The sequence below is a fragment of the Scyliorhinus canicula genome, chromosome 3 (assembly GCF_902713615.1).
Source record: "Scyliorhinus canicula chromosome 3, sScyCan1.1, whole genome shotgun sequence".
Classification (NCBI taxonomy): domain Eukaryota; kingdom Metazoa; phylum Chordata; class Chondrichthyes; order Carcharhiniformes; family Scyliorhinidae; genus Scyliorhinus; species Scyliorhinus canicula.
In genome coordinates this window covers 253,134,802-253,147,833 of record NC_052148.1, presented here as the reverse complement: position 1 = coordinate 253,147,833, position 13,032 = coordinate 253,134,802, and the positions used below count along the sequence as shown (strand labels likewise).

Here is a 13,032-nt window from a genome sequence, read left to right as displayed (position 1 = left end):
ACAATTCACACTCTTTAACCTGGAGTTACCTCTCTCTCTGCATCTTTGATGATTTGATTGCCTGCAGGTGCTCGCATTCCGGGGCATCTCTGACTGTGTCTATATAAACATTTCTGGAACAAGCCTTTCCATTCACCTGAAGAAGGAGCCGTGCTCCGAAAGCTCGTGTTTGAAACAAACCTGTTGGACTTTAACCTGGTGTTGTAAGACTTCTTACTGTGCTCACCCCAGTCCAACGCCGGCATCTCCACATCATGGCTACCATTGACACCGCAAACTGCCGGCTCAAAGTGGAGAGGATCTCCAGGAAGATCGCGCATATAGACACTGACATTCAGTTTCTACAAAGATGCAAAAAAGCAGACAAGATCCCGAAAGGACTACAGATCAAAAACCCACTCAAGTCGACTTACAACACAGACTACGCTGAAAGACTCTGCCACCGCACCTCTGTCACACTCCTCAAACACCTCGTACACCAACTCTACAGCAGTCGACGCAACCTGGAAACCAAGAGAGAGGCCATATTCTCAACTTGCGCTCAGGACACAGCAGACCAGCTGCGGAACACCGCCAAACAGATGAGACAGCAATACTATGCCACCTACATGCACACCAAGAACAGGAAGCTTGAGAAACTTGGCATCACCACCAGCAGCAATCAAGCTTCTCCCGGTACAACAGTCGAAAACAATACAGGGAAATCCATTGTCAACTTGTCAGACTACACCCTTCAACCAGACGAAATCGAAGTCCTCAGCAGAGGGCTCAATTTCTGCACCACCACCAAAATGGACCCCATCAGTCTCGCGGCAGATACGGAGGAATTCATCAGGCGAATGAGGCTCCGGGAATTCTTCCACAGACCCCAAGAGGCCGACAGCGAACCCAGGGACACGACCAATGAACCGGAACAGCAGACCGCGAGATCTGTGGTGCAGCAACCGAAAAGGAAAGAGTCAAATTGGACCCCTCCGGAAGGCCGCTGCCCTAGACTCGACATGTATGCTCAAGCCGTCAGAAGTCGTGTCAATGCCAGATTCATCACTCGCAATCACAAGGCAGCCTCAAACGTCACCCAAGCACAACGCAACGCCATCCGCACTCTCAAGACCAACCGCAACATCGTCATCAAACCAGCAGACAAAGGAGGGGCCACCGTCATACTGAACAGAACAGACTACTGCAAAGAAGTATACCGACAACTCGACAACCAGGAACACTACAGGCAGTTACCCGCAGATCCAACCAAGGAACACATCCGCCAACTCAGCAGACTGATCAAGACCTTAGATCCAGACCTTCAGAACACCCTACGTGCTCTCATCCCACGTAATCCCCGCATTGGAGATCTCTACTGCCTCCCGAAAATACACAAGGCCAACACACCAGGCCGTCCTATCGTTTCAGGCAATGGGACCCTGTGTGGGAACCTCTCTGGCCACATCGAGGGCATCTTGAAACCCATCGTACAAGGTACACCCAGCTTCTGTCGCGACACGACGGACTTCCTACAGAAACTCAGCACCCATGGACCAGTTGAACCAGGAACATTCCTCGTCACAATGGATGTCTCGGCACTCTACACCAGCATCCCCCATGACGACGGCATTGCTGCAACAGCCTCAGTCCTCAACACCGACAACTGCCAATCTCCAGACGCAATTCTGCAACTCATCCGTTTCATTCTAGACCACAACGTCTTCACCTTCGACAACAAATTCTTCATCCAGACGCACGGAACAGCCATGGGGACCAAATTTGCACCTCAATATGCCAACATCTTCATGCACAAGTTTGAACAGGACTTCCTCACCACACAGGACTTTCAACCGATGCTATACACCAGATACATCGATGACATTTTTTTCCTTTGGACCCACGGCGAGACATCACTGAAACGACTACACGATGACATCAATAAGTTCCATCCCACCATCAAACTCACCATGGACTATTCTCCAAATTCAGTTCCATTCTTGGACACACTCGTCTCCATCAAGGACGGTCACCTCAGCACCTCGCTTTACCGCAAGCCCACAGATAATCTCACGATGCTCCACTTCTCCAGCTTTCACCCGAAACACATTAAAGAAGCCATCCCCTATGGACAAGCCCTCCGTATACACAGGATCTGCTCAGACAAGGAGGAGCGCAACAGACACCTACAGATGCTGAAAGATGCCCTCGTACGAACGGGATATGGCGCTCGACTCATTGATCGACAGTTCCACCGCGCCACAGCAAAAAACCGCACCGACCTCCTCAGAAGACAAACACGGGACACCACTGACAGAGTACCCTTCGTCGTCCAGTACTTTCCTGGGGCGGAGAAACTACGACATCTTCTTCGCAGCCTCCAACACATCATCAGCGAGGATGGACATCTTGCCAAGGTCATCCCCACACCCCCACTACTGGCCTTCAAACAACCGCGCAACCTCAAACAAACCATTGTTTGCAGCAAATTACCCAGCCTTCAGAACAGCAACCACAACACCACAAAACCCTGCCAGGGTAATCTCTGCAAGACATGCCAGATCATCGACATGGACACCACCATTACACGTGGAAACACCACCCACCAGGTACGCGGCGCATACTCGTGCGACTCGACCAATGTAGTCTACCTCATACGCTGCAGGAAAGGATGTCCCGAAGCGTGGTACATTGGCGAGACCATGCAGACACTGCGACAACGAATAAACGGGCATCGTGCGACTATCAACAGGCAGGACTGTTCCCTTCCAGTTGGGGAACACTTCAGCAGTCAAGGACATTCAGCCTCTGATCTCCGGGTCAGCATTCTACAAGGAGGCCTTCAGGAGACGCGACAACGCAAAATTGCTGAGCAAAAACTTATAGCTAAGTTCCGCACGCATGAATGCGGACTCAACCGGGATCTGGGATTCATGTCGCATTACATTCGGCCCCCACCAACAAGCCTGGACTTGCAGAGGCCTACCGACTGAACTGGTTTGGGACAATTCACACCTCTTTAACCTGGAGTTACCTCTCTCTCTGCATCTTTGATGATTTGATTGCCTGCAGGTGCTCGCATTCCGGGGCATCTCTGACTGTGTCTATATAAACATTTCTGGAACAAGCCTTTCCATTCACCTGAAGAAGGAGCCGTGCTCCGAAAGCTCGTGTTTGAAACAAACCTGTTGGACTTTAACCTGGTGTTGTAAGACTTCTTACTGTGCTCACCCCAGTCCAACGCCGGCATCTCCACATCACTTCTTTTCATGTCACAGCTTTGCCATTGGGTGTGGAATTCCAGGAGACATGTCTCCGATCATCATTGGTGTAATTGTGTCTCAACTGCTCCCCCCGATACTGATGGTGCCTCTGGTGCATCCCTACTGCTCCTTCCTCTTGAGCCTCAGCAGCACTCCGACTGGTCACACAGTGACATTGCAGCCACACCGTCTGTCACTCCCACCTCCAGAACCCACCCACAGACCCACCTTGTACTACAAATATGAATGAAAATGAAATCGCTTATTGTCACGAGTAGGCTTCAGTGAAGTTACTGTGAAAAGCCCCTAGTCGCCACATTCCAGCGCCTGTCCGGGGAGGCTGGTACGGGAATCGAACCGTGCTGCTGGCCTGCTTGGTCTGCTTTAAAAGCCAGCGATTTAGCCCAGTGAGCTAAACCAGCCCCTGGTATGGAGGTGATCTATTAATTGGTACTTCCTGTAAAACGCAGCTGGAAACTGCGCTTCCTCCTCCAACGGGTTAATGACCCGGGAATGACCCCAAAGCCAGGTTGCCAATTGTGGTGGCAATATTAAGCCTAATATACCTACAAGTTTGTTAAAGCTGGCTGTTATAGTACAATCCCTCAGCATCTTCCTGGAGAGATACTTCATCTGCATTACTAGTGTGTTGCAGAGTTTTCACCTGTAAATGCAATTTATACTAAGCCTAAATAAAACTCTGGTCCGGCCTCAACAGGGAGTACAGTGTGCAGCTTTGGGCATCACACTTTAAGAAAGTTGTGAATGCATTAGAGAGAGTGCAGAAAAGATTCACAAGAACGGTTCCAGTCACCAGGGACTTCAGCTCTGCTGGTTGATTGATAGATGATTGATTTTGTCAGAGGAAAAGTTGTTCCCATTGGTGGAAGGGCAGACGCTGATTGAAGGTGATTAGCAAACGAAGAAACAATGACGTGAGGAAAAACCTTTGCATACAACAAGCACATTTCCGAGTAAAAAGAGCTTCGGCTGAAAAGAGAGAAAGGCAGTCATCTCCACCCTCACTGTGTGGACAGGAATGTGGCAGACTGGATCGCACACCGGCTGGAGCACTCATTTGATTTTCTTTACATTTTTTCATAATAGGCTGATGGTTTGCCCCACCAGGTTACCGCCCATATGGAGAAGTTGAAAATTATCCTTGACAAGCACATTACACGGACACCACGCTTTCAATGACAGACAACTAAACTTGCCATCTGCACCCATCAGAATTCCCATCTGGCCAGCCAAAGTTCTGTGCTTCATTGGCAGTGTTGCAGGTATTTGGAGCGCTTTGTTAAGAACAAATGCCACCAGTTTTGTATCAATTGCCTTTGCCAACCGGCCTCACTCACCCCGAGGATAATCTGATAAATTTCATGCAAACCTTCTGAACACGAAGGGAAAGGATTAGGCTCGAAATTGAAAGTAGGTAGAACATTATTAATGGAAAACAAACTCACCTCCTTATTGAATTCAGCATGTCTTACTTTTTGCCATATTAACAACAAATTCCAGGCCTTTGCAGTTCACTTAAATTTAAATAATTTTCCTTATGGATCAAAAGGCTGATCTGTAACTTATGATGTTACTAACTTTAATTTGCAAAGTAGCTGTTTGGTAATTCAATAGTGCAACTTTAAGGAAGGAAACTGCAAAACCCCATGGCATATTCTAGTTATAAATGCTACTTTTACAACGCCTTCCATTATTATGATGGTGTCAACTCAGGATGATCTCCAGACTGAATTTGAATCTTAACCGTGAATTATGAACCAATTTCAACCTGCTGGATTGCAGTTAGCCCGACCTCGTTTAGGAAAATAGAAGTTTATATCATCAGTGCAAACAACTTAGGAATTATAGTTATCTCATTCTGCATACTTGACAAATGATAAGATTATGGCTCCGATATTTGGCACAGCGAACAGGACTCTGCTCAAATGTATTGGTTTATTGGGTTGTAAATAAAAGAAGACATGTTCTCTCCATAATAGCGGATGGTTCCAGCGATATTCAGTCTTTGAGGGAAAGGTGGTTCAAGGGTGGAGACACTTTGTATCTGCGGCTGGTTATATTTTCTATAAACCACCCGACCCAACAGCTATAGTGCTGTGCATATCCTGATTCCTTGATCTTTCCATCCACTTCTAGTACATCTCCTCCACTATCACATTCCTCATGCTTTTCCATTTTTTTCATCCTGAAATGTTATAGGATCGTAAGAAATACATTTTTACAATGACTGTCATGAACCCAGCACATCCTGAAGCGCTTTAGAGCCAAGGAATTACTTTCAGAGCATTGTAATGTAAGAAAGGCGACAATCTATTTGTGAACAGTAAAGTTCCACTAACAGCAGTGTGATAGTTGTGGTGATCTGCCTGTGAATGAGATTACATGCACTCAGCAGTGCGACCTCCTACCAGCAGGTGGTGTCAGACATCAGTCATGTGACATCCGGCTATCGGCAGAAGGTTGTAAGGCGTACACCAAGACAGTTGCACATAACGGTAGTACCAGGAGAGTCTAGGCAACTCAGTCAGTAACTTGGTCTGTATAGAGCTTTCTGATTGTTATTTTACCACGTGTACATCAATAAATCATCATTCGAGTTAAGTCACCAGCAATTCTGTAGATTCATTGTAGAGACAAGATCACAGAACACAACAATAGTTACCAGAGAATCTGTTTAAACATGCTGACAACTATTGGCCAGAATGGCAGCGAGACCCCTCGCGCTCTGCTTTGAAATGAGAAAAGCCGAACAGGGAATAGGTCATTGAACCCCAGCGAGCCAGTTCCACCATTTGATGAGATCATGACTGATCTGAGTACTAACCTTGCCCCAAATCACTTAGATTGGTAGATTTCTGTTAACCACCAAACTTACTAAGTTTTTAAATTAATAATTGATCTGCAATAAATTAGCCATTTGTGGAAGAGAGTTCCAAAAGTTGCACTCTGAAGTGCTTCACTCTTGAAATGTCTGGTTCTGGTTTTTCTTTGGCTCTGTCTTCCATCCCTCCCCAACCAGCAGAAATAGTGAGGTGGCTTTCGTGGTGCCTGCGAGGATGGACATGATAGCGGCAGGCTGGTGGAGTGGGAGCCAGAAGAATTGGGCAGGAGTATCCATGTCCTATTCCCGGCATCGGGAAAAGGTTCTCCGCTGTGGTGGGGGTCAGGAGTGGCTGGATGTGGGAATCCTGCCTACTGGCAGTGGGATGCCAATTGGGCTCTTAAGTTAAAGCCAACTAACCCTGAGCCCATTCAGAATTTACCAACTAGAAAGACAAGAGCAACAGGAATCTGGGTACACCTGGAGGTTCCCCTCCAAGACACTCACCATCCTAACTGGGAAACATACCTTCACTATCCCTGGGTCAAAATCCTGGAACTCCATCCTAACAGCACTGTGGGTGTACCTGCACCACATGGACTGCGGCAGTTCCAGACGGCAGCTCATCACCACCTTCTCAAGGGCAATAGGCATTGGGTGATAAATACTGGCCTAGCCAACGATGCCCATATCATAAGAATGAATATTTTTTAAAAAGGAAACCCTGAAGGTCACCGGGTTGTGTTTACCTACAGCCTCAAGGGAGTTCCCTCAGTGCCCGATCAAATAACCCAGCATCGGGAAGGAGGCCTTTGAAAGTCACCCTTACAATCTGCAGTCCTTTTCCCCCACTTCACCAGCTACCACCTTCCGCCCCACCCCAATTCTACTTATTCTACCACCCTCCACCCTACTTATTGTCTCCAAGAATCCAGCATTATTCCTCTGGGTAGGCATCGGAGCATTACCAGGTGCAGCCACCGCTCCTGGTGGTGGTACTAGAAATGGAGAGCTTCTGACCTCTGACTGGCCAGCAGCTCTCTGAGGCAGGACGTCTGCTCTAGTTCCGGGGATCTTAATCATGTGAGAGGCCCCACACTGGCCTGTTAAGTGCTTGAGTCCACTCAAATTGTTTTCGACCTATCAGCACAGAAGCAACATCTGCTCCCACTAGTTCCCCAATTGGTATGGAGACTGCATTGTTGGGTTTTAAATCTGCCCAGTGTCTCTTTGTCTAAGCTACAATCCCCTTGATATGTCAAAACCTCTATCAAATTGTCCCTTTATATTCTAAATTAAGGCGAGTGAAATAGTTTTTGTAATCTCTCCTCTCAACTTAACTCTGGCAGTCTATTTTACTAAATCTACACTGATCTCGTTGCAAGGCCAGTATATTATTCATAAGGCACAGTGTTCAGTCATTTAGGGAATGTCCTCTAATGTTTTTTTGGGGAAGGAAACCTATCATCCTTACCTGGGCTGACCTATATGTGTCTCCAGACCCACAGCAATGTGGTTGACTGTTAGATGATTTTGGGGATGGGCAGTAAATGCTGGCCCGGCCAACGATGCCCACATCCCATGAACAAATAAAAACAAACTCCAGGTAGGGGCAGCACAGTAGCACGGTGGTTAGCATGTGGCTTCATAGTGCCAGGGTCCCAAGGTCGATTCCCTGCTGGGTCACTGTCTGTGCGGAGCCTGCACGCTCTCCCAGTGTCTGCGTGGGTTTCCTCCGGGAGCTCCGGTTTCCTCCCACAGTCCAAAGGCATGTTAGGTTAGGTCAATTGGCCATGATAAATTGCCCTTAGTGCCCAAAAGAGATCAGGAGGGTTTATTGGGTTATAGGGATAGGGTGGAAGTGTGGGCTTAAGTGGGTCGGTGCAGACTCAATGGGCCAAATAGCCTCCTTCTGCACTGTATGTTCTATGTTCTATGTAAGGCCTCAGCAAGGAGGTGTATAGCTGTGGCATTGCTTCTAACCTCTGTTTCACTCCACCAGAAATAAAGGTGAATATTCTAGTAGGCTTCCTGATTATATTTTATATTTGTTCATATTTTGATATTCGGACCTCTGCTACCATAGACATTATGCTGGTACCTGTTGGCAGACCGTTGAAATCCCAACGCGAGATATAATGCTAAGATTTAGCTCAGGTTATTTAAATGAGCCCCACTTCGAAAGCGAGGGTAGGAGCAGCACTCCTGACATTAAACTAGCAGAAGAACTGCCCCAACGTACTTCAAGTCAGTCTTGGAGATTGGCAAAAATTAATTGAATATGTTTTTTTATATCATAGGTATCGTCTGACAGCTGGCAGATTTGAATAAACTCAGATGGATCCAAATAGACAGATGCCACATGTAGTTGGCGAGTCCATTTTCACAGATAAAAGGGGATAACTCATAATTCAAAACAAAGCAACGTGTATATTTAACGGGAGTAATCATTTTGAAGCATCTCCTAAATCCATCTGATGTTTCATTCTTAAGCGTAAAGCTACGAACAGTCATAACTCTGCTGTTTAATATCTCCAGGGAGTTCAAGTCACAACATCTTTATTCCCTTCACAGCAGATGCTCACTAAACGAGAATCTGGTGTATCTCGATGCTCAAAAATAGCACTCAATGGAAAGGCTGTATTGTTCGACAACATATTTGAACCGACAAATATGTATGGCAAATTACATGTGTAACTAAATGGTTTTGACAGGCAATACCTGTGGGTTTTTAAAGTGCCTTTGTGGCTGGCAATGTCAAATATATTTAATATACTTTTGTTCATTTGCAAACTAAGCGCGACGAAGGAAATAGAGCTGCATATTTTATATTATTAATATGGAGAATATGATTTACATTTAGATGCTCTCCAAATTGAATTCACTAAAGGTCTGGCATTAAAAAGTCTAATGATGGCCATGAAACCATTGTCGATTGTCATAAAAACCCATCTGATTCACCAATGCCCATTTGGGAAGGAAATCTGCCGACCTTACCTGGTCTGGCCTACATGTGACTCCAGATCCACAGCAACGTGGTTGACTCGTAAATTACCTCTGAAATGACCCAGGAAACCATTCAGTTCAAGGGCAATTAAGGATGGGCAATAAACGCTGGCCCAGCCAAGGGCGCCCCTCATCCGCTGAACAAATAAAAATGAAACAGATCATACATGATTTTCCCACTAAATTGTTTAAAGATGGATTGGTTATCAGAAACAGATTTTACAAAGAAAACTCTATTCAGGAAACTTCGGAAAGGAAAGCTGCCTGGAACTTAAATACTAAGTATACTTTTTCATCGCCACCAATGATTCAGTGTGTGGAAGTTGGGGTGGAAGGGCAGGTGAATTTGGCAGAAAAGCTGATCACCAAATCCCTGGTCATGGAGGGCCGTGTAGGTCCTTCCAGGGTTGGGGAGCTGGGGCGGGTGGTTATGGATGGGAGTGAACTTGTGTTAGATGATTTCTGTTCCACTAGTCTTCATCCCTCACATCCTCTCACACCTCCATTCACCCCCATGGCTCCATATACACTCCATGCCAACTCATGCTTCCCGGCCACCACACCGTGCATAATGAGGCTTGGCTGTGAACCCAGACCAGTAAAGTCAATAACTCAGCATTTGTTTTGACAACTGAAGTGAATTTCTGTCTTTGCTACATCTTTATGTGGTTATAGTGAATTGTATTTTCAATGATTTTGTTTTGGCAATATCTCAATGTTTATGTGGATAAGAAGTGTTTGAAGCCTCTGTTATTGAAACTCTCATGGTCTGTCTAATTGACTCTTACAGGATTGTAAGAACAACATATTTTTCAAAAGCAGATTTGTGAACATGTGCCTTCTTTCAGCAGTTCACATTTGCCATGTTGTTATATGACTCATTGGTTATGGAGAGAGTGCATGCTGGGTGAATGGGCATGAAAGGAGCATAAGCTAACATATGAGGTGGGGTTGACATTATGAGGGGCAATCTGGGGTGGTTGAGGGCCATGGAACAAATGACAATGATCCCTAACACACAAGAACAACTTGGTAAAAAGTTTTCAAATCTAACATGTTGGAGGAGATTCTTTGGCCTCCCGCCGTCATATTTCTCTGTGGCGGGAAGCGGACCACCATTGGCCGGCAGCGACATCTCCTGGCCCTGCTACTGCCAATGGGATATCCCAATCAATCCATCCCATGCCACCGAGGAACCCATGGCGTTTAAGTACTGTCAGCGGAACCAGAAAGTCCCACCGGCGTGGGCAGACAACCACGTCCAGTACTTAAAGTTTTGTACTAATTTCATCGTAGAGCTGAGCATCTAGGCACCTATATAATGAAGCAACATAATTAAGAGGCATTGTTTCCACGAGTGACTAATAATCTCTTTCTATTATTTTTAGGGACATCAAGCCAGACAATATCCTTCTAGATGAGCATGGTAAGTTGCTAAATCCTCTCTTACCTGACGCAAATTTAGAGGATGCAGCAGGCGACGGAAAGATGGGTGGGGGTGGTGTGAGGGGGCATAAGGGATGGTGAAGGATTGCCCCTCTTTCAGTGAGCAACAGGAACCAGGACCACTTTTTGCTGCTGGCAGTCATTAAAGTCCTTAATATGGTTGGCAGCCTGCCCTCAAGAGCTATCCCAGATCAGAAGGTAGCAGCTCTGCAGCGCCACCACTACCAGTGGCCACTGTTGGGGCTGCACATGGAGGACGAGGGCACATTGATGGCTGTCTGCCCTCACAGTCAGGTAAGTGCCAGGGCCCATCAGGCAGGCCTCAGTGAGGGGTGAAGTTTGCATGATTATGCAGGGTGGATAGCACTGTTGAGAGCCCAACAATAGTGTGCAGTGAGATATCAATAGATTAGCAATGTTACCCGAACATCCGTGAAAGGAATGTCAGATGATAACGTTATTATTCGAAAGTATAACTTCAAGATTGTCATGTCAAATATCTGAGACCAAAAATATTGCTAAGGTCCCTGTGGGGGATTATAAACCAAAATAACCAAATTTACTGAATTTTGTGAGGGCCACGAAGAATCTAGCACAAGTTTTCAGGATACAAAGAAATAACATTTATTTACAATAACATATACATACAACAGCAGCAACTTCCTTTGCTGCTCACTCCTCTCTCTCCCTGGTTCCAAACTGGCCAGCTCTATTTATGCAGGGAGTCTGCTAATGATTTCTCCGACCCCCCCCCCCCCCTCATTGGGGAAGCTCATACTCCCACAGGATTGTGGGATTGCCATTAGTCCCCAGCCAATGGTAAGCAGGCAGGTTATAACACTGAATAACACACAAATAAACATTTTGCCAATGAGATTCCACTTTTTGTAGCTTGCAGTTTATCACGAATCAGAACCAATGCAAATTACATGTGAATTAACAGGCAAATGAGATTTCAAATAAAAACGTCATTTTCAATTTGAAGTCAACACAACAAAAATACATCTTGGGCAAGCCACTCCAGGGTGAGCAACGTGACCAACCACCTCCCATTTTCCAGAATTATCCCATAATTTGGCCATTTATCCCAGCCCCAGGTCATGTATTCCGAAGACATGTTTTATTTATTAATTTTTTAAAAAATTTGTTCATGGGATGTGGGCGTCATTGCCCATCCCTAATTGCCCTTGAGGGGGCAGTTAAGAGTCAACCACATTGCTGTGGGTCTGGAGTCACATGTAGGCCAGACCAGGTAAGGTCAGCAGATGTCCGTCCTAAAGGACATTAGTGAACCAGATGGGTTTTTACGACAATCGGCAACAGTTTCATGGTCATCGTTAGACTTTTAATTCCAAATTTTGTTGAATTCAAATTTTGCCACCTGCAGTGGTGGGATTTGAACCTGGGTCCCCAGAGCATTACTCTGGGCCTCTGGTTAACTAGAACAAAGAACAAAGAAAAGTACAGCCCTTCGGCCCTCCAAGCCTGCGCCGACCATGCTGCCCGTCTAAACTAAAGTCTTCCACACTTCCGGGTTCCGTATCCCTCTATTCCCATCCTATTCCTGTATTTGTCACGATGCCCCTTAAACATCACTAAAGAACAAAGAAAAGTACAAGTCAAGTGACAATACCACTACGCCACCTCCTCCCCCTGGAATTCATTTGCACTCGCTAGTCTTTGTCTAGGCATTCTCTTTATGGCCGCAATTCTTCGACTTGGTCATGCATCAGATGTATTTTTACCTGTGCATGCGTTGGTCAGGTATCCTTGTGCAGCAGCAGCAGCCGTGGAAGTGAGCGTGTGGCGGGGGGGGGGGGGGGGGGGGGGGGGGGGGGGGGGGGGAGTGTTGAACTGAGTGTGCGAGTCTGCTGTTTCAGGTTTGGCAGAGCCCCCCACCCCCCACTCTCTCACCAATCTGGTAGCACCCCCTGCACCACACCCTCAAAGCTCTGGAAGCACCAACCCTCAAAAACCGCCCCTCACTCCCACCCTGCACTTTTACAGGCTCACGCTGATGCCAGAGTAAATTTTCTCTGGGAGTTGACCTGCCCTGCAACCATTCCCTGCCCAAACCTGACACCACGTGTAATGTTAAAATCATTCCAACTTGCCCTCTGTTTTTCCACTCAGCCAATTCAACCCTCAAGTTGTGTTCATCGGCAGCTGTGTTCTATCCAAGGTACCTGGATACGGTTAATACAGACATGGTATAACGCCAACAAACCCTCTCTCACTCAGGTCATGCTAGTCCTGATGTCATAACTATCTCGGGTTTCTTTTCGGCTGACCAGCCAACAGTACCTGGTTCACGGTCTACTCCTCTGTTACAAACACCCAATAGCCTGGGCTATTCACATTACCTTTAGGATTCAGTCTCTTGTAGTTTGATGGTAGATCAGACCCCCAAGAGTGTCAGGAATTCTATTTTTTTCTTACCGCTACCCAGACAACTGACCTTTTGTACAGAGCTTGGCTTATTTCTAAACACACCAA

At 46.4% G+C, this 13,032-nt stretch overlaps 1 protein-coding gene across 2 annotated transcripts in view; it reads left to right on the top strand.

Moving 5' to 3' along the window:
- LOC119963440 (serine/threonine-protein kinase 32B-like) overlaps positions 1–13,032 on the top strand; it is a 411,699-nt gene that overhangs the window by 306,699 nt on the left and 91,968 nt on the right. For both annotated transcript variants that reach the window (XM_038792576.1, XM_038792577.1), the window contains one exon: positions 10,479–10,516. In XM_038792576.1, the coding sequence (XP_038648504.1) occupies positions 10,479–10,516 (38 nt within the window). The remainder of the gene's footprint in view (positions 1–10,478; positions 10,517–13,032) is intronic.